The sequence below is a fragment of the Tachyglossus aculeatus genome, chromosome X1 (assembly GCF_015852505.1).
Source record: "Tachyglossus aculeatus isolate mTacAcu1 chromosome X1, mTacAcu1.pri, whole genome shotgun sequence".
Lineage (NCBI taxonomy): Eukaryota > Metazoa > Chordata > Mammalia > Monotremata > Tachyglossidae > Tachyglossus > Tachyglossus aculeatus.
In genome coordinates this window covers 41283121-41301608 of record NC_052101.1, presented here as the reverse complement: position 1 = coordinate 41301608, position 18488 = coordinate 41283121, and the positions used below count along the sequence as shown (strand labels likewise).

General features: G+C 48.8%; 2 protein-coding genes across 2 annotated transcripts in view; one reads left to right on the top strand and one right to left on the bottom strand.

Annotated features, from left to right (window-relative positions):
* SH3RF2 (SH3 domain containing ring finger 2) overlaps positions 1 to 9126 on the top strand; it is a 128229-nt gene extending 119103 nt beyond the window's left edge. The window contains exons 10-11 of the mRNA XM_038740708.1: positions 94 to 390; positions 6092 to 9126. Coding sequence (XP_038596636.1) covers positions 94 to 360 — 267 coding nt within the window. The 3' untranslated portion in view covers positions 361 to 390; positions 6092 to 9126. The remainder of the gene's footprint in view (positions 1 to 93; positions 391 to 6091) is intronic.
* Positions 9127 to 11144: 2018 nt separating this feature from the next.
* On the bottom strand, positions 11145 to 17948 carry PLAC8L1 (PLAC8 like 1). Its single transcript, XM_038740568.1, has 4 exons — positions 17786 to 17948; positions 15807 to 15943; positions 13110 to 13246; positions 11145 to 11350 (listed from the first exon to the last, which is right to left on the bottom strand). Exons 1-4 carry the CDS (start codon positions 17914 to 17916, stop codon positions 11174 to 11176), a joined length of 582 nt encoding a protein of 193 aa, XP_038596496.1. The 5' UTR covers positions 17917 to 17948; the 3' UTR covers positions 11145 to 11173.
* Between the last annotated feature and the right edge of the window lie 540 nt (positions 17949 to 18488).

Here is an 18488-nt window from a genome sequence, read left to right as displayed (position 1 = left end):
ACCACCAGGCTCAGACGCAGCCAGAGACAACTTCAACACGCCTCCCCTCGCTGCGCCCAACTCATCGCTCTTCCTTCTCTCTCTTTCTTGCAGCAGGTGAAAACGGTGAGATTCCAGAACTACAGCCCTCCACCCCCGAAACAGTCCAGCTCCCTCAGCAAGCTGGACCTGCCCGCCTCCCCCGAGGCCTCCCAGCAAGAGCCCGGCCTGTCAACCCCAGAGATGACCACTCTGTTTGTTCACCGAGGGGGCACCCACTACGGCCAGCACACGGAGCCCAGGAGGAAACCCACGTACGCGAAGGCAGCGGCCCTCACCCTCCCCACCCCGGTCATCCAGCCCATCTTCCCCGGCAAATAAATCCGCCCCCGCTTTCGGAAGCCAAAAAAGGTGAGTTACCTGAGCTGCGAGTCACCCTGGCCGAGCGTGGCCTGCCTGCCCTGAGGCCGGGTGGTCACTCTGGTGGCCCAGTGGGTGAATCAGTCTTGAGAGAGGAAGGGTGAGCTACCGGCCAGAACTGGAGAAGAGGGACTTGCTTCCAGCACAGCCACCTCGTGTGCGTTGGGACCCCAGAGGTCCGTCCAGGAGAGCAGAAGTCCCGAGTTTCCATCTGGTCAAGGGGATCCACGGAAAGCCCTGGGGTGGCTGAAAGGGAAGCGGCTTTTCCCTTAGCCCCAGCCCTGAGGGCGCAGGCTGAAAAGGCACAGTCCTCGCTGGCCAGAGCTTAGCCTCTGAAGGAGGAGAGGGGGCCAAAGCAGTTAGTCTGGGGGCATTTTGCCAGTCAATCAACGGGGGACACAGAGTGCAATGAAGAGGCATGGCTTAGTTTCACTCATTCAGCTGCATTTACTGAGCGCTTACTGTGTGCAGAGCACTGTACTAAGTGCTTGGGAAGTCCAAGTTGGCAACATATACAGTCCCTACCCAACAATGAGCTCACAGTCTAGAAGGGGCTTAGTGGATAGAGCACAGGTCTGGGAATCAGAAGGACCTGGATTCTAATCCTGCCTCTGCCTCTTGTCTGCCGTGTGACCTCGGACAAGTCACTTCACTTCTCTGGGCCTGTTACCTCATCTGTAAAATGGAGATTAAAACTGTGAGCCCCGTGTGGGACAGAGACTGTGCCCAATCCGATTAGCTTGTATCTACCCCAGCCCTTAGAACAGTGCTTGACATATAGTAAGCGATTAACAAGTACCATTATTATTATTATTATTACTATTACACTGAAGCACTGTGAAAACCAAAGACGGGACTAGGCCTGAGGGGAGTGGGTAAGAACGAGAGCTCACAGGGGAAGGAGAGTTCTGGGGGAATTATTTTCAGCCCTAAATCCAGTCCAGATGTAGGGAGAAATTTGTTTCTCTTAGAAGGTGGGAGCGTAGCTGTGATGCCATACACTGGGGACAGGAAATTAGGATCCTGAAGAGAACTTTCTGGTTCTCTCAGAGCCAATATAATCATAATGATAATAGCAATAATAATCATGATAATAATAACTGTGGTATTTGTTAAGGCCATACTAGTCTTTAGGGCTGGAGTAGATACAATGCAAGCACATCAGACACAGTTCCTGTCCCTCATTTGGCTTAGTCTAGGGGAGGGGGGAGGCCAGGCCTTTCCTCTCCATTTTAACAGATGAGGAAACTGAGGCACAGAGCAGATGAATGACTTGCCCGAGGTCATACAGCAGGTAAGCGGTGGGGCCGGATTAGAACTTGGATCCTCTCAGTCCTACGCTCTTTCCACAAGCCCAGACTGCGTCTACATGCTGCAATATCACACATGTACACGCACATCTCTACACTCACCACATTAACTGTATCTTCAACCTCCAATCTAAATGTTATGGAAGTTGGCCATTTGGATTCCTTCCTTTCTTCCTTCCTCTCTCCTCTCCTCAGTTCCCTCTGTAGGAGGTTGGGTGGGATAAGCAGGGCACAGACCTGGGTATGGAGCTGGGAATGCTGAGCCTGAAGTCCATCCCCACTTCAGGCACAGTGGGCTTCCTGGAGGGAGAGGGGTCAGAGGAGGTGAAGGAAGATGGCATGGCCAGTGCAAACAGAGAGACTTTTCCTGGGTACGGGCTGGCATGGGAAGAGGAAGGCCTAAAGGTGGGAGGAGGAAGCCTTGGGGGGAGAGGAGGAGGAGGAGGAGGAGGAGGAGGAGGAGGAGGAAGAAGTGGATGAGAAGGGAGAAGAGAAGAGGAGGAAAAGACAGAAACACAACACATTCACTGGACTGCAGGAGCGAGTGAGCGAGAGAGAGAGAAAGAGAAGCAGCATGGCCTAGTGGGGAGAGTATGAGCTTGGGAGTCAGAAGGACCTTGGTTCTGATCCCAGCTCTGCCACTTATCTGCTGTGTGACCTTGGGCAAGTCACAACACTTCTCTACGCCTCAGTTACCTCATCCATAAAATGGGGATTAAGACTGGGAACCCTATGCGGGACAGGGACTGTGTCCAACCCATCTGCCCCAGGACTTAATACAGTGTCTAGCACATAATAAGCATTTAACAAATACCATAAAAAAGTGATATATGTAACCACAGACAGGCCGGTGGCCTTGTAAATTAGGGTGAGGTAGCAAAATATGGTACATTGAAGGGTTGGAGGCTTAATATGAATGAACTCCAGTTTTAATTATTATTATTCAACATTTACTAGCCCCATACTCTGAACACTTCATGCAATTGATGCAGAACCTAGAATTAGGCTCAATTCCGGGCTTTGGACCTACAGTCTAAATTAGCTGAGGCCTGGCAGGTTCTCTGATGAAAAATGCCATGACAGTTCAAACTGCCTTTGCCTTTTGGAGACCCAAACCTAGCAAACTTTTCTCTTTTTTTTTGTTTTTATATGGTACTTGCTAAGCACTTACTCTGTGCCAGGCACTGTACTAAGTGCTGGGGTACGTATAAAATGATCAGGTTGTCCCACATGGGGCTCACAGTGAGGGGGAGGATTTAATCCCCATTTTAAAGATGAGGAGGCAGGGGCCCAGAGAAATGAAGTGACCTGCCCAAGGTCACAGAGCAGACAAGCGGCAGAGTCAGGATTAGAACCCAGATCCTCTGACTCCTTGGGTCATGTACTTTCCAGTAGGCCACCCAGCTTTCCTTTCTGCAGCCTGCATGGAAGCAACTCTCGTGGGGCAACCTGCATGGTTGTCAAACACGGGTGGGGGGCTGAAATGGGGGTGAGGGAAGCAGCGTGGCTCAGTGGAAAGAGCCCGGGCTTTGGAGTCAGAGGTCATGGGTTCAAATCCCGGGTCCGCCACTTGTCAGCTGTGTGACTGTACCTGTATATATGTATATCACCTGTATATATGTATATATGTTTGTACTTATTTATTACTCTATTTTATTTTGTTAATATGTTTTGTTTTGTTGTCTGTCTCTCCCTTCTAGACTGTGAGCCCGCTGTTGGGTAGGGACTGTCTCTAGATGTTGCCAACTTGGACTTCCCAAGCGCTTAGTACAGTGCTCTGCACACAAGAAGCACTCAATAAATACGATTGAATGAATGAATGAATGAATGAATGACTTTGGGCAAGTTACTTCACTTCTCTGGGCCTCAGTTACCTCATCTGTAAAATGGGGATTAAGATTGTGAGCCCCACACGGGACAACCTGATCACCTTGTAACCTCCCCAGAGCTTAAAACAGTGCTTGGCACATAGTAAGCCCTTAATAAATGTCATTATTATTATTATTATTAATCATTCTAGTCTTGGCAACATTCAGATCACAGGGGCATTTGGCCACCAAAACTGCCCTCTAGTTGGGACCCACCCACAGCCCTACAACCATTTTTGCCCAAGACAGAGCCTCCTGCCACGAGTGGGAGATGAGTCTGGAGGTTGTACTGGGGTTGTGACAATAACCCACAGTGCAACGAGAAAGTAGACAGGCCACCTCATCCCCACCCATTCCCTTCCCACTGTGCACAAACACTTTTTTATGGTATTTGTTAAGTGCTTACTCTGTGCCAGGCACTGTACTAAGTGCTGGGGTAGATACGAGCTAATCAGGTTGGACTCAGCCCCACATAGGGCTCACAGTCTTAAGCCCCATTTTACGGATGAGGGAACTGGAGCACAGAGAAGCACAACAAACATTTGTACTTCCCAAGCGCTTAGTCCAGTGCTCTACACACAGTAAGCGCTCAATAAATCCGATTGAATGAATGAATGAATGTGGCTCCAGGAGGCCTTCCCAGACTGAGCCCCCCTTTTCCTCTGCCTCTCCCGCCATTCCCCATTGCCCCCACACTTTACCTCTGCTCTACCCCCTCCCCCACCCCACAGCACTGGTGCATATTTGTACATATTTATTATTCCATTTATTTTACTAACAATGTGTACATATCTATAATTCCATTTTGTTGCTATTGAGGCCTGTCTGCTTGTTCTGTTGTCTATCTCCCCCTTCTAGACCGTGAGCCTGTTGTTGGGTAGCGCTTGTACTTTCCAAGCGCTTAAAACAGTGCTCTGCACACCGTAAGCGCTCAATATAGACGATTGAATGAATGAATGAATGAAGGTGGCAGAGCAGGGATTAGAACCCAGATCCTTCAGACTCCCAAGCCCGTGTTCTTATCCACTAAGTCCCCTCTCCCAGGTGCCCCCATGGGCAGATGGTAAATGTCACGGGCAGCCACCGTTCAGAAGACTAACAAGCTTCTGTAGTGGATCATCATCACATAGAGGCACTGTGAACACCAAGATCACTCACCTCAGACAATCTGCATTTCCTTGTACCCCATCTCCCGGTGGGCCTGATTCTCATTCCCTCATTCTCTCTCCCTCTCTCTTTCACATTCTCCTTCATCCACACCTTCTCTCTCCTCTCATGCTCCAACATTTTGTCCTCTCTGATTCTTTCCCTTTCCCTTCTCCCTCTCCCATCATTCTCACACATTCCCCGTTCTGTCCTCTGTCTCATACTTTCCCTCTTTTTCTTCCTCTCCGTTTCTCCCTCCCTTTTCTCTTATTCACACATTCCCCCATTCTGTCCCCCCGATTCTTTCTTTCTTTCCCTCCCTCTTCTTCTTCCTCCATTTCCTTATTTAAGATGGATCATTGCTGCTGTCCAGATGTGAGGCGTTAGAGTAAGATCATTTCAGAGCCCAAATTTGGAGTCCGAAGATCTCTCTGTGGGAATAAAAATCCCACCTATATTTTAGGATGAAAGGAAGTTCGGGGAACACTCCACAGGGTTCTCTGGTCCAGTTCACGCATTTCTTTTGGAATAATAATAGTAATAATGTCATTTATTATAATGGTAATAATAATAATTATTATATTATAATATTTATAATTACTATATATAATATATAAATACAATATATTATAATTATATTATAATAGTAATAATGGCATTTATTAAGCGCTTACTATGTGCAAAGCACTGTTCTAAGCGATGGGAGGTTACAAGGTGATCAGGTTGTCCCACGGGGGGCTCACAGTCTTCGTCCCCATTTTACAGATGAGGGAACTGAGGCACAGAGAAGTTAAGTGATTTGCCCAAAGTCACACAGCTGACAATTGGCAGAGCCAGGATTTGAACCCATGACCTCTGACTCCAAAGCCCGGGCTCTTTCCACTGAGCCATGCTGCTTCTCTTGGAAGATCCCACTATCCCCATCTCTGGCAAGGGAGAAAGAGAAGACAATGGAGGGGGCAACAGGGCTATGTCTCAGTCCAACCCTGCCCTAAAAAAAACTACAATGGCAGAAATTTCAAGTGCCCATGAGATCAGGGCACGGAAGAAATCCGGGCCAAATTTCTAAACAAAATCAGAATGCAACTTAAAAAAAATTGAAGTCCAATGTCCTTCTTTTATTTCATTTTCACTTACCGGCCACGAGTTGATGTTCTTCTTTTCTTTTATCCTGTGACAACAAAGCAGAAGGCCGAGCTGAGCTGACAGATAAGAAGGGTGCAGGGAACCATGGGCTTTGTGGATGGGGCCTAGCAGATTTTTTCGGTGGGAGCAGGTTAGGGTTTGAATTGTTGCCAGCTAATGATTTTTGAAAATAATTTGTAAGCCTGCCTCGTACTGACTCAAAGCTTTTCTTTCCTCTTGAAGGGTATCTGCCTTCTTCCAATGGCGGACTAGTGAATGGCAAGAAGCCCGAGAAGAAAAGCGCTCAGCTGGAGTGGATAGTGGCCAGAGGAGACAGCAGGCGGGACAAGGGACCTTGCGATGCTGCAGGATGGCAAGAGATGATGGTGAATCCAGGGGAGCAGATTATTAATAATAATAATAATAGAGATTCTAGAGGAGATTCGGTGTTCCACAGAAGTGGGAACCACAAGGAAGAGGTCCCGTTTTGACGCCCACCAGCTCCACTTCTGATGCCAAACCAACATCCCTGCGTTTGCTCTTCCTGCACTCTGCCATTGAGGAAGGGGTTGAGGCTCAACCCATCCCCCCAGCTCAGATTAAGAACTATCCAAGAACCACCCTAATGCTCCATTTCGGGAATTTGAGTCTGACACAAAGAGACGAAGGTCATTTTTATCCTGCCAACTCATCAGCCTGTCCTTCCTTCCAGAAACAACATGGGAGACTTTCAGGGACCCGGGCTGGCTCTGCCAACTGTCCCTCGTCGTTGGAATGCCCCCCCTGTTTTACCCCTCAGGGTGACCACATTCCAGGTCTGTGCCGCCTCCCCACCATGGACGCCCCAGGCCCTGTTCCTTAGCCACACGCCCTTTCACTCTACAGCCCTCCATCCCACTTCCCTATCCTCCCTTTCCATCCGGCCCCACTCGCGGGTCCAGTCTCCCTCTCCCCTGATCTCCCAGGCCTCGGAGGTCTCCCACTTTGGAGAACTGGAGGCTGCGGGCCTTGGGGGAGGAGGTCCGCCCAACACCATGGGAAATCCTGCCAGTTGAGATTCAGAGGGCGAGAGCAGGCATGGTCACAAGGAGAGAACGTAACCTGGAAGCGAGCCCTGGGACCGATGGTTGAAATTGGGGCAAAAGAGGAGAGACCCAGCAGGGAGGCGTAGCCCTCATTCCAGTCATTACTCCTACTCTGATCTTCCCTCCACAGAATCATCTCAAAGGATGAGTGGATTTTCACCCAAATCTCCTTAGCTTGACGTCCCCTTCCAGTGGAGGCTAGAAAGCAGGAAACACTTGAAGAGAGGAGGAGGAGGAAAAGGAAAAGGAGGAGGAGAAGGAGTAAAAAGAGGAAGAGAAAGCGGTCTGTGACTCTCCAGGAGTGATCAGTCACTGAATAATTCAGAGTTTGAGGTTCCCCCTGGGTAATGGTGAAAACATCATTTAGCTCCTTTTCCCTCAGGTGTTTGGCAGCCTCTCACCGCAGTTGAGGAGCCCTGCCAATCAGTGTCCGGCTGGACAGTGTAAAGGCAGCCCGGGGAGGGGCAGAGGGCTCGTATTCCAGATCCCAAGTAGTCAGCGGCAGCACCTGGAAGGAAGGCTAAGGCGTCTGGGACCCAGAGCCACCTGGCCATTCCTTACACGACGGTGCCATTTCCCAGCTCAACCACAGGGCTGTGGGGAGGAATGCTTGAAAGCGTTGTTTCCTCTCACAGATGTGGTACTGTGAGTTTTCTTGGCTCTGCTGGGGAAAAAAAAAATGGTTTCACAGGTTCTATTCTCGCTCCCCAAAAATTTAATTTAAAAAAATACTGAAAATAACAAAACACCAAGTCTATCTGGTCCTCCAGCAGTCCGGCAAATAGATACACCGCGGGCTGTCTCCTCGGCCCCCCGGCATCCTCTTCCCAACTTCCACCCAGGAGAGTGGTCAGTGGGTCCAGGGCTGGGGCTGGAGTTCAGCCAAAGGCAGCTGAGATGTCCAGGGCAAACAGCTTGCGTCTCTGTGTTTCAGAGAGCTGGGCTTGATTCCTCTTTTTCTAGTACTGCTTTCAAGGAGGGCCAACAAAAGGAAAAGAGAAAGAGGAAAGGAAAAAAATATCTCCTCACAGACGATTAGTTTGGGCCCAACCAGTAGCAACATAACTCAGCAACATCCAAAATTTAGTAGTAACTGGACCTCTGCTCTACTCTGGACTTGTAAGAAGCCTTGGGTTTTTGAGTAAGCAGAGCAGACAGCAAGTTAACATGTATATGTGTAATGTTTGTAAAAAGGGGGTCATGGATCACATTGTGGATTCATGTGTAAATACTAAGATTTGGAATAAAAAAGAGACTTTCGGAGGGAAGGTGTTATGACACAAATGCAGTGGACAGTTTGAAAACACTCACCCAAATATCCTTTCGTACCTTAGCTGTTCAAAAGAGATTGCTAGTCTCTCAAGACCGTGATAGAGGATCTCATTTATCAGGGCTCTCAACTTTGGGCATTGGACCCTTAGTGGATTGAACAAATGTCATGCTTTTACGGGTCTTCAGTGGATCTTCACTTGGACACAGACAACTATAAAACAGACCCTCCGGTTGCTTTAAAAACAGCTAAATTGTATATCTATCTCTATACAGCTAGACAAATAGCTTTATATAGACAGAGGAAGAGAATGAGTGAGAGAAATTTTGCGACATATCCCAGTTTGAACTTGTCATGTCCCGATTTGCCTGCTGCATCAGCCTCTTCGTTGAGCTCCCTCTCTCCAGGCTGTCCCCTCTCCAGTCCATACCTCACTCTGGTGCCTAGATCATTTTTCTAAAATGTCATTCTGCACACATCTCCCCATTTCTCAAAACCCTCCAGTGGCTATCCGTTCCTCTTGCATCTAACCACGGCTTTTAAAGCACTGATCACCCCTCTTCCTGCTACTTAGCTCCTCTCTTCTCCCACAACCCCCCAGCTCACACTGTTCCTCGGAAGAAATGCTTCTTACTGTGCCTCCTTCCCACCCATCCTACTGGCGATCTCTAGCTCCCGTCCTGATTTTTAGATTGGCTGGGACTCCCTCTTCACCTCCAAATCTGACAGATCACAGCTCTCCCCATCTTCAAAACCAATCTGAAAACCACATCTTCTCTAGAAGGAGGCCTTCCTCAAATCTCCCCACCTTTATTTCCTGCAACTTCCACTTCCGACTCTGTGCCACCAACTCACCTAAATAGAAGCAGTGTGGCCTAGTGGAAAGAGCAGAGTTTGGGGAGTCAGAGGACCTGGGTTCCAATCCTGGCTCTCCCTCTTACATGCTGTGTGACCTTGGACAAGCCACTTATCTCTGTGCCTCAGGTTCCTCATCTGCAAAATGGGGAGCTAATACCTGTTCTCCCTCATACTTGGACTGTGAGCTCCATGTGAGATCAAATTATCTTGTTTCTACCCCAGTCCTTAGTACAGTGATTGGCACATAGTAAGCGCTTAACAAATACCACAATTACTATTATTATCTTCAGGAAGAAAAAGAAGCCACCCCCGATTCATCTTCCTTCAAAGCCGACAAGCTTTGTGTTTTGGAATCAATCGGTGGTATTTTGGGAGCACTTACTGTGTGCAAAGCACTGTATCAAGCACTTGGGAGAGTTCAGTACAGTGGAATCGGTAGACACAATCCCTGACCACAAGAAACTGACAGTCTAGAGGAGGAGCGACAAAGCACCTGTGTTCTCTGATAATGTACAGGTCTGTGACGTCCCAAGTGCTTGAAGGGTCTTGCATTCCAATGCTTGGGACTGCGGACCCTAATGAAATGGTAGGTTTGTTCATTACTGCACAGTTTTAGGAAAGAACTTCCTTCCCTGCTCCAGTTTGGGATGCCCTAGCTGTTCCGGAGAAAACAGTGTACCAAAATATCTGTCTGTCAAGACGGTGGGGTCAGTGAAACTAAGATGGAGGCAACTGCCTAGTCTCTGGTGCCAAAAATGTACATTATTCCATACTGCAAGCTTGCGCGGCCACGGAATCTGTCTCAGCATGAAACAATAAAACAAGGTTTATTTTCATTTAATCCTGCTCAACTAGGTGTCTGGTACTTATGTAGGATTTGTGTTGTGTGAACGGACCCATCTTCCTTTGGGTCAAACACTTTCCACTGATGCCTCTGCTGGGATTGGCCTCTCCCTCTCTGTGGGAAATCTGGGACAGCCTTCTGTGGGAAAGGGATCGGGGGTCAGGAGGGAATGGTGGAATGGAGTGGGAGGTGTGGATCAAGGACCGATTTGCCACCACCCAAATGCTTTGGGTCAGTGTCGAGGCAGAACCAAACGCCCGCTCATTACCCTCTGTGAAACTCCTGTGAAAGGCAAGCAGGTTTGGGTGCATTTTTAATAGAAATCATTTGTTTCCCGAAGTACAGGGAAAATCCAACACTAAGAGCCTTCTAACTTCTAGACTGCGAGCCCGTTGTTGGGTAGGGACCGTCCCTATATGTTGCCGACTTGTACTTCCCAAGCGCGTAGTACAGTGCTCTGCACAAAGTAAGCGCTCAATAAATACGATTGAATGAATAATATTTCCGGTGACAAAGCCGGGCAGGCAAATTACCATTAGGGAAGTCGCACATTGCTAGCCTCACCTCCGCCCACTCAAGCTGGTTGAAGGAGAGGCAGTGAATCTGGGAACTTTCTATTTATTTCAACCAGACACTGACACATCCAATGAGCCCCCTGGCCCGAGGTCATCTCTATTGTACTTGAGTTACACTATTCCCGGGTCCAACCCCTTTTCCACCCCTCTCAGGACTCTGCCTCAACGCCGGCACCAGGATGCTTCGAGTAACGGAATTTCAGAGGTTTTTTCACGGTAACTGTTAAGCGCTTACTACGTGCCAGGCACTAAGTGCTGGGATAGATACAAGTTAATCAGGCTGGACACAGTCCCCATCCCACACGGGGCTCCCAGTTGTAATTCCCATTTTATAGATGAGGTAACCGAGGTTCAGAGAAGTGAAGTGACTTGCCCAAGGTCACACAGCAGACAAGCGGCAGAGCTGGGATTAGGACCTAGATCCTCTCGAGCTCTTCGCACTCGGCCGGCCGTGCTGCTTCTCTGTTGATTTCCTCTGGCCAGCTGCCACCCTGCCCCTCAAGGTCAGATGAGAGGGGGAAACGGTGGGAAAACTCTTCCAACACAAAGGAGCTACGCCCAAGCTGGGTTGAAAAAAAAATGTATCCTTCATGCCAATTTGCAGATAAAAGTGGAAAAAGGTGGGAACACCCTTCCAACCCAAAGGAGCTACACACAGGCTGTGTTGAAAAAAGATCTCTTTAATGCCCATTCTCAGAGGGCCTCAGAGGTGGCCCAGTTGCAGCTCCTGCGGTGACTCTTTTTTAAATGCTGGGTGAAGCAGACTTCGTACAGCTTGGGGCCCGCCCTTGAGGTCAGCTCGCGGGCCATTTGGCAGACAGCGAAAGGCCAGCAGCAATGCACGACCATCCAGTCTTCGCACAACGTTCCCTAGGGCGACATAGATGGCATCGGCCCAGCTGGCACAAGCATACCCAGTCCCAACGCCCAGATGGATGCTGCACAACAGCGGTGGCGGTGACAGTGACTTTGGATTACCCCGTCCCCTCCATATGCACTCCCAGGGAAATAATATCCACTCCGGTCCGAGGTCCGTCGCTCTGGGGAAGGTGGCTAGGGGCAAACACATTTCCCTGATTTAAAACCCTGGCCGAATTTCCTTGGGGCCAGAAGAAAATGCCTTCCTCAGACTATTTCTGGCCAAAACCGTGGAGCCTAAGACCGTGTTGAGAACTCGGTCACAGCAAGTGATCAGTAAATAGCGTGAAAAGCAGCGTGCTCTAGTGGATAGAGCAGGGGCCTGAGAGTCGAAAGGAGCTGGGTTCTAATCCAGACTCTGCCACTTGTCGGCTTTTTGACCTTGGACACTTCATTGCATTTCTCTGGGCCTCAATTTCCTCATCAGCAACATGGGGATTGAGACCGTGAGCCCAATGTGGGACAGGAACTGTGTACAACCTGATTATCTTGTATCAGGTGCTTAGTAGAGTGCCTTCATACACAGTGAGAGCATAACTAATACCATAAAAAAAAAAAATCACTGATTAAGAGTGACTGGGTCAGGTCTTGGCCTTCCAGCCAGGACTCCGGCCTTCACGATTGCAACTTTCCTGTTAGAGAAGCTTGCCGCTACAGTCCAGGACCATCAAAATGTATCTGTAAAAAAAAATTTTAGAAAGCTTTCTGGCTCCCCTGGATCCTGCCCTCCTTCAAAATAAAAAGGTAATAATACTAATTATGGCATTTGTTAGGCATTTACTATGTGCCAGGAACAATACTATACTATCTATACTATAAATACTATACTATTCTATAGTACTATACTATACAGAAGCAGCGTGGCTCAATGGAAAGAGCACGGGTTAGGGAGTCAGAGGTCGTGGGTTCTAATCCCAGCTCTGCCATGTCTGCTGTGTGACCCTGGGCAAGTCACTTAACTTCTCTGATCCTCAGTTACTTCATCTGTAAAATGGGGATGAAGACTGTGAGCCCCACGTGGGACAACCTAATCATCTCATATCTCCCCAGCGCTTAGAACAGTGCTTTGCACATAGGAAGTGCTTAACAAATGTCATTATTATTATTATTATTATTATTATTATATAATACTATACTATACTCAGAGAAGCAGTGTGGTTCAGTGGAAAGAGCACGGGCTTGGGGGTTTGAGGTCATGGGTCCAAATCCCGGCTCCACCACTTGTCAGCTGTGTGACCTTGGGCAAGTCACTGAACTTCCCTGGGCCTCAGTTCCCTCATCTGTAAAATGGGGGCTAAGACTGTGAGCCCCACGTGGGACAACCTGATCACCTTGTATCCCCCCCAGCGCTTAGAACAGTGCTTGGCACATAGTAAGTGCTTAACAAATACCACCATTATTATTATTATTATTATTATACTAGACTTCACGACTGTGAGCCTGTTGTTGGGCAGGGATTGCCTCTATTGGTACTGTCCAAGTGCTTAGTACAGTGCTCTGCACACAGTAAGAGCTCAATAAATACGATGGAATGAATGAAATACGAAGCGCTGGGACAGATACAAGCACATCGGGTTGGACACAATCCCTGTCCCACATGGGGCTCAAAGTCATCCCCATTTTCCAAATGAGGCAACTGAGGCCCAGAAAAGTGAAGTGAAGGTATTGACGACCCTCACCTTTAAAACACAAAGAGAAAGCATGTACTTACTTTTATTTTGTGCCTCTCCCTGGTGCCAACTCTTAACGCGAGGGTGGAACCCGGCAGCAATGGCCAGCACAAACATTCTCCATAATGCCGAGCGAGGTCACACTCCAGACAGAGGAGACAGCACAGACCACAGAAACCTGTCAGGGCCCACCAGGACGACAGAAGCAGTTGTCCCAGGTAAACCCAGAGGGAGATTATTTCCCAATAAATCGCTGCCGTTGTCTGAGGTAAACGCAGAGTGAGATTATTTCCCAATAAATCGCTCCGGGCCGGAACAAGCCGAGGCACCCATCACTCCCCCGCCGCCCCGAAATGGGGGCAGAGAATAGGAGACCAAGTCCAAAATCTATCGTCTTAAAATTGCCTGCCCAGATAACCCTGAATATCATTTCACCCTTCTTCGTTTGGTTAACTATTGGCAGAGTCCAATTCCAAACTGCTCTCCTAGCATGGCTTAATGCAATTTGCAATTTCATTCATTCATTCAATAGCATTTATCGAGTGCTTACTACGAATAATAATAATAATGATGGTATTTATTAAGCGCTTACTATGTGCAAAGCACTGTTCTAAGCGCTGGGGAGGTTACAAGGTGATCAGGTTGTCCCACGGGGGGCTCACAGTTTTCATCCCCATTTTACGGATGAGGCAACTGAGGCACAGAGAAGTTAAGTGACTTGCCCAGAGTCACACAGCTGACAATTGGCAGAGCCGGGGTGCAAAGCACTGTACTGAGCATTTGGAAGAGTACAATTTAACAGACAAGGAGAAGCAGCGTGGCTTAGTGGAAAGAGCACAGGCTTGAGTGCTAGCGGATGTGGGTTCTAATCCAGGCTCTGCCACCTGTGTGCTGTGTGACCTTGGGCGAGACACTTAACTTCTCTGCGCCTCAGTTACCTCATCTGTAAAATGGGAATCCATGTGGGATTCATTCAATCGTATTTATTGATCGCTTACTGTGTGCAGAGCAGATTACCCTGTATCTACCCCAGCGCTTAAAACAGTCCTTGGCACATAGTAAGCGGGTAAGCCCACTGTTGGGTAGGGACCGTCTCTATATGTTGCCAACTTGTACTTCCCAAGCGCTTAGTACAGTGCTCTGCACACAGTAGGCGCTCAATAAATACAATTGATTGATTGATTAACAAATGTTATTATTATTATTCCCTGCCCACAATGAACTTAAAGTCTAGAGGGTGCGTGAGACTACTCATATTGATAAATAAATGACAGATTTACATAAGTGCTGTGGGGCTGGGAGAGGGGAAGAACAAAGGGAGCAAGTCAGGGTGACACAGAAGGGAGTGGGAGAAGAGAAATGGAAGGCTTAGTCAGGGAAGGCCTCTCGGAGGAGGTGGGCCTTCAATAAGTCTTTGAAGAGGGGAGAGTAATTGTCTGTCGGATTTGAGGAGGGAGGGCATTCCAGACCGGAGGTGGGACATGGGAGATGGATCGGCAGTGAGATAGACGAGCTCGAGGCCCGATGAGAAGGTTAGTATTAGAAGAGCAAAGTGTGCAGAATGAGTTCTAGTACAAGAATAGCAAAGTGAGGTCAAAGGGGGCAAGGTGATTGAAAGGCAAGTTAATCCCCCTAATTGCAAGCTTCACGAGGGCAAGGACTGTGTCTCTTTGTTCTCTCCAAAGCTCCTAGCATAATGTTCAACACTCCGCGAGGGTTAAGTCAACACTAAGGAATGATTCACTGTTGACGGCACTACCATCCTTCCCGTCTCACAAGCCCGCAACCTTGGTGTCATCCTCGACTCCGCTCTCTCATTCACCCCTCACATCCAAGCCATCACCAAAACCTGCCGGTCTCAGCTCCGCAACATTGCCAAGATCCGCCCTTTCCTCTCCATCCAAACCGCTACCCTGCTCGTTCAAGCTCTCATCCTATCCCGTCTGGACTATTGCATCAGCCTCCTCTCTGATCTCCCATCCTTGTGTCTTTCCCCACTTCAATCCACACTTCACGCCACTGCCCGGATTGTCTTTGTCCAGAAACGCTCTGGGCATGTTACTCCCCTCCTCAAAAATCTCCAGTGGCTACCAATCAATCTGCGCATCAGGCAGAAACTCCTCACCCTGGGCTTCAAGGCTGTCCATCCCCTCACCCCCTCCTACCTCACCTCCCTTCTCTCTGTCTCCAGCCCACCCCACACCCTCTGCTCCTCTGCCGCTAATCTCCTCACCGTACCTCGTTCTCGCCTGTCCCGCCGACGACCCCCGGTCCACATCATCCCCCTGGCCTGGAATGCCCCCTCTCCCCACATCCGCCAAGCTAGCTCTCTTCCTTCCTTCAAGGCCCTGCTGAGAGCTCACCTCCTCCAGGAGGCCTTCCCAGACTGAGCCCCCTCCTTCCTCTCTCCCCCTCCATCCCCCCGTCTTACCTCCTTCCCTTCCCCACAGCACCTGTATATATGTATATATGTTTGTACATATTCATTACTCTATTTTACTTGTACATATCTATTCTATTTATTTTATTTTGTTAATATGTTTGGTTTTGTTCTCTGTCTTCCCCTTCTAGACTGTGAGCCCACTGTTGGGTAGGGACCGTCTCTATATGTTGCCAACTTGTCCTTCCCAAGCGCTTAGTACAGTGCTGTGCACACAGTAAGCGCTCAATAAATACGATTGATTGATTGATTGATACAGACGCAGAACTTGTTAAGCGGGGAAACATGACATTCTTACAGATTTGCTTGTCTCTGCAGACCCCAAAGAGGCCAGAGTTCCAGTTCCCGCCGGATCGGGTGAGGGTGGCAATGAGGGGCTGGCGGCTCTCCCCTCTGGAAGGCTGAGTCACCACAGGCTCCCCGAGATCCTGGATCCTGGGGATCAGAGAGCAAGACAGGGTCAGAAGGAAGCGCTTAGTACAGTGCTCTGCACACAGTAAGCACTCAATAAATACGGCTGAATGGATGGATGAACGGCTGATCCTGCAGGCTTGGGTTGGCCACCGGGATAACTTCCGCAACCCAGCCCTTGTCTCTTTATTCCTGACCCCAGTGAGACTGGAAGACGGCAAAATGGATTCTATTTTTTTAATAGTATTTGTTGAGCGCTTACTACGTGCCAGGCAACCTAGTAAGGTTGGACACGGTCCTTGTCCACCTCCTACATGGGGCTCACAGTCTAAAGCAGCGTGGCTTAGTGGAAAGAGCCCGGGTTTAGGAGGCAGAAGTCAGGGGTTCTAATCCCGGCTCTGCCACTTGTCAGCTGTGTGACTTTGGGCAAGTCACTTCACTTCTCGGTGCCTCAGTTCTCTCATCTGTAAAATGGGCATTAAGACTGTGAGCCCCATGTGGGACAACCTGATCACCTTGTATCTACCCCAGAGTTTAGAACAGTGATTTGCACATAGTAAGCGCATATCAAATACCAACATTATTATTATTAAATCATGGGTTCTAATCCCGGCTCTGCCACTTGTCAGCTGTGTGGCTTTGGGCAAGTCACTTCACTTCTCGGTGCCTCAGTTCCCTCATCTGTAAAACGGGGATTAAGACTGTGAGCCCCATGTGGGACAACCTGATTACCCTGTGTCCTCCCCCGGTGCTTAGAACTGTGCTCAGCACACAGTAAGTGGAGATATCAGCATGGCTCGGTGGAAATAGCATGGGCTTGGGAGCCAGAGGTCATGGGTTCTAATTCTGGCTCTGCCACTTGTCAGCTGTGCAACTTTGGGCAAGTCACTTAACTTCTCTGGGCCTCAGTGACCTCATCTGTAAAATTAGGATTAAGACTGTGGGCCCAATGTGGGACATCCTGATTACCTTGTATCCCCCAGTGCTTAGAACAGTGCTTGGCACATAGTAAGCGCTTAACAAATGCCATCATTATTATCATTATTATTATTAAGCACTTAAATACCATTATTATTATTATTATTGTTATTATTAACCTGCACTTTACAGATAAGGTCACTGAGGCCCAGAGAAGTGAAGTGACTTGCTCAAGGTCACACAGCAGACAAGCGGCTGAGCCGGGATGAGAATCCAGACTCTCCAGGATTTCAGACTCTCCTGAAGATGGAGTCCCTCGGATAGACTTGAACCGATCGGAGCACATGGGCAGGACTCAAAATTCAGCATTTACAGTGAAGAGCTTTTGACTCCCACCACACTCATCCCAAAATTCTTTCTTTCCCACCAACCAGACCCTTGGTGACCAGTCAGTCCCCCACCCCCCTGCGGCCCATTCCCACATGCAGGCAGGATCTTTCCTCCTAACAGGCAGGGCCTTTCTTTCCCCAGCTCTACTGGCAGCAGCATTCACTCATTCATTCAATTCATTCAATCATATTTATTGAGCGCTTACTGTGTGCAGAGCACTGTATTAAGCGCTTGGGAAGTACAAGTTGGCAACATCTAGAGACGGTCCCTACCCAACAGTGGGCTCACAGTCTAGAAGGGGGAGACAGGGAACAAAACAAAACATATTAACAAAATAAAATAATTAGAATATGTACAAATAAAATAGAGTAATAAATCCGTACAAACAGATATACATGTGCTGTGGGGAGGGGAAGGAGGTAAGGCGGGGGGGATGGGGAGGGGGAGGAGGGGGAGAGGAAGGAGGGGGCTCAGTCTGGGAAGGCTTCCTGGAGGAGCAGCAGATTTCCTGAGCCCTAGGAGAAGGCAGCATTGATTTTTTTTTCCCAACAAACTCACTTGCCCCCTTGGCCAGGAAGGCCTAGATTTTCATCTTCAGGCGGGACAAGTGAAAGCATCAGTGGTGAGGGGCTGTCACGCCGAGGGCGGCCAGCTGCCCTCTTGGAGAACGGACACCCCAAAATACTCATTCAAGGAAAGAATCAGTCCTTTTTGCTTTTCCCTTGGTGGACAGCAGACTGCCCCTGACTGGACTCAGATCCCGAAGAACAATTAGCACAATAGCATTCTGGAACATGAAGTCACAAGCAAGAGACTCCTGGAATCCTGGAGCTGGTAGAAACCTCATGAGGTCAACAGGTCCAGCCCCCGTCTCTGGGGGTAAAAGACTAGCGTCCCCAGGACAAGGAGGGTGGTCCTTTTCTAACAAAATGACCATCTGGATGGAAACTTTTCAGCCTCCCTGGTAGCCCATTCCAGCACTGATCATACTCAAAGCCAAGACTTCGATCTGTTTCGTCTTCTCCCGTTTCCTCTTGTTTGCTCAGAACACCCTCACTTAAAAACCTGTTGAGGAATTGAAAACAGTCATTAGATCCATCCCTATCTCACTCCCATCCCAACCCCGCTCACCTCCACAGCCTCCAGAGCATAAGCTTTGGAGTCAGAAGTCATGGATTCAAATCCCTGCTCTGCCAATTGTCAGCTGTGTGACCTTGGGTAAGTCACTTCAATCAATCAATCGTATTTATTGAGCGCTTAC

Bases quoted from the DNA above. Each gene is read 5' to 3' on its own strand.
- PLAC8L1 (XM_038740568.1), bottom strand. From the start codon at position 17,916: ATGAGTATTTTGGGGTGTCCGTTCTCCAAGAGGGCAGCTGGCCGCCCT. The intron at 15,944-17,785 runs GTGAGTTTGTTG...TCTGATCCCCAG, and splicing joins CTTCCTGGCCAAGGGGGCAA to GATCCAGGATCTCGGGGAGC. The intron at 11,351-13,109 runs GTAAGTACATGC...ATGTCGCCCTAG, and splicing joins GGGAGAGGCACAAAATAAAA to GGAACGTTGTGCGAAGACTG.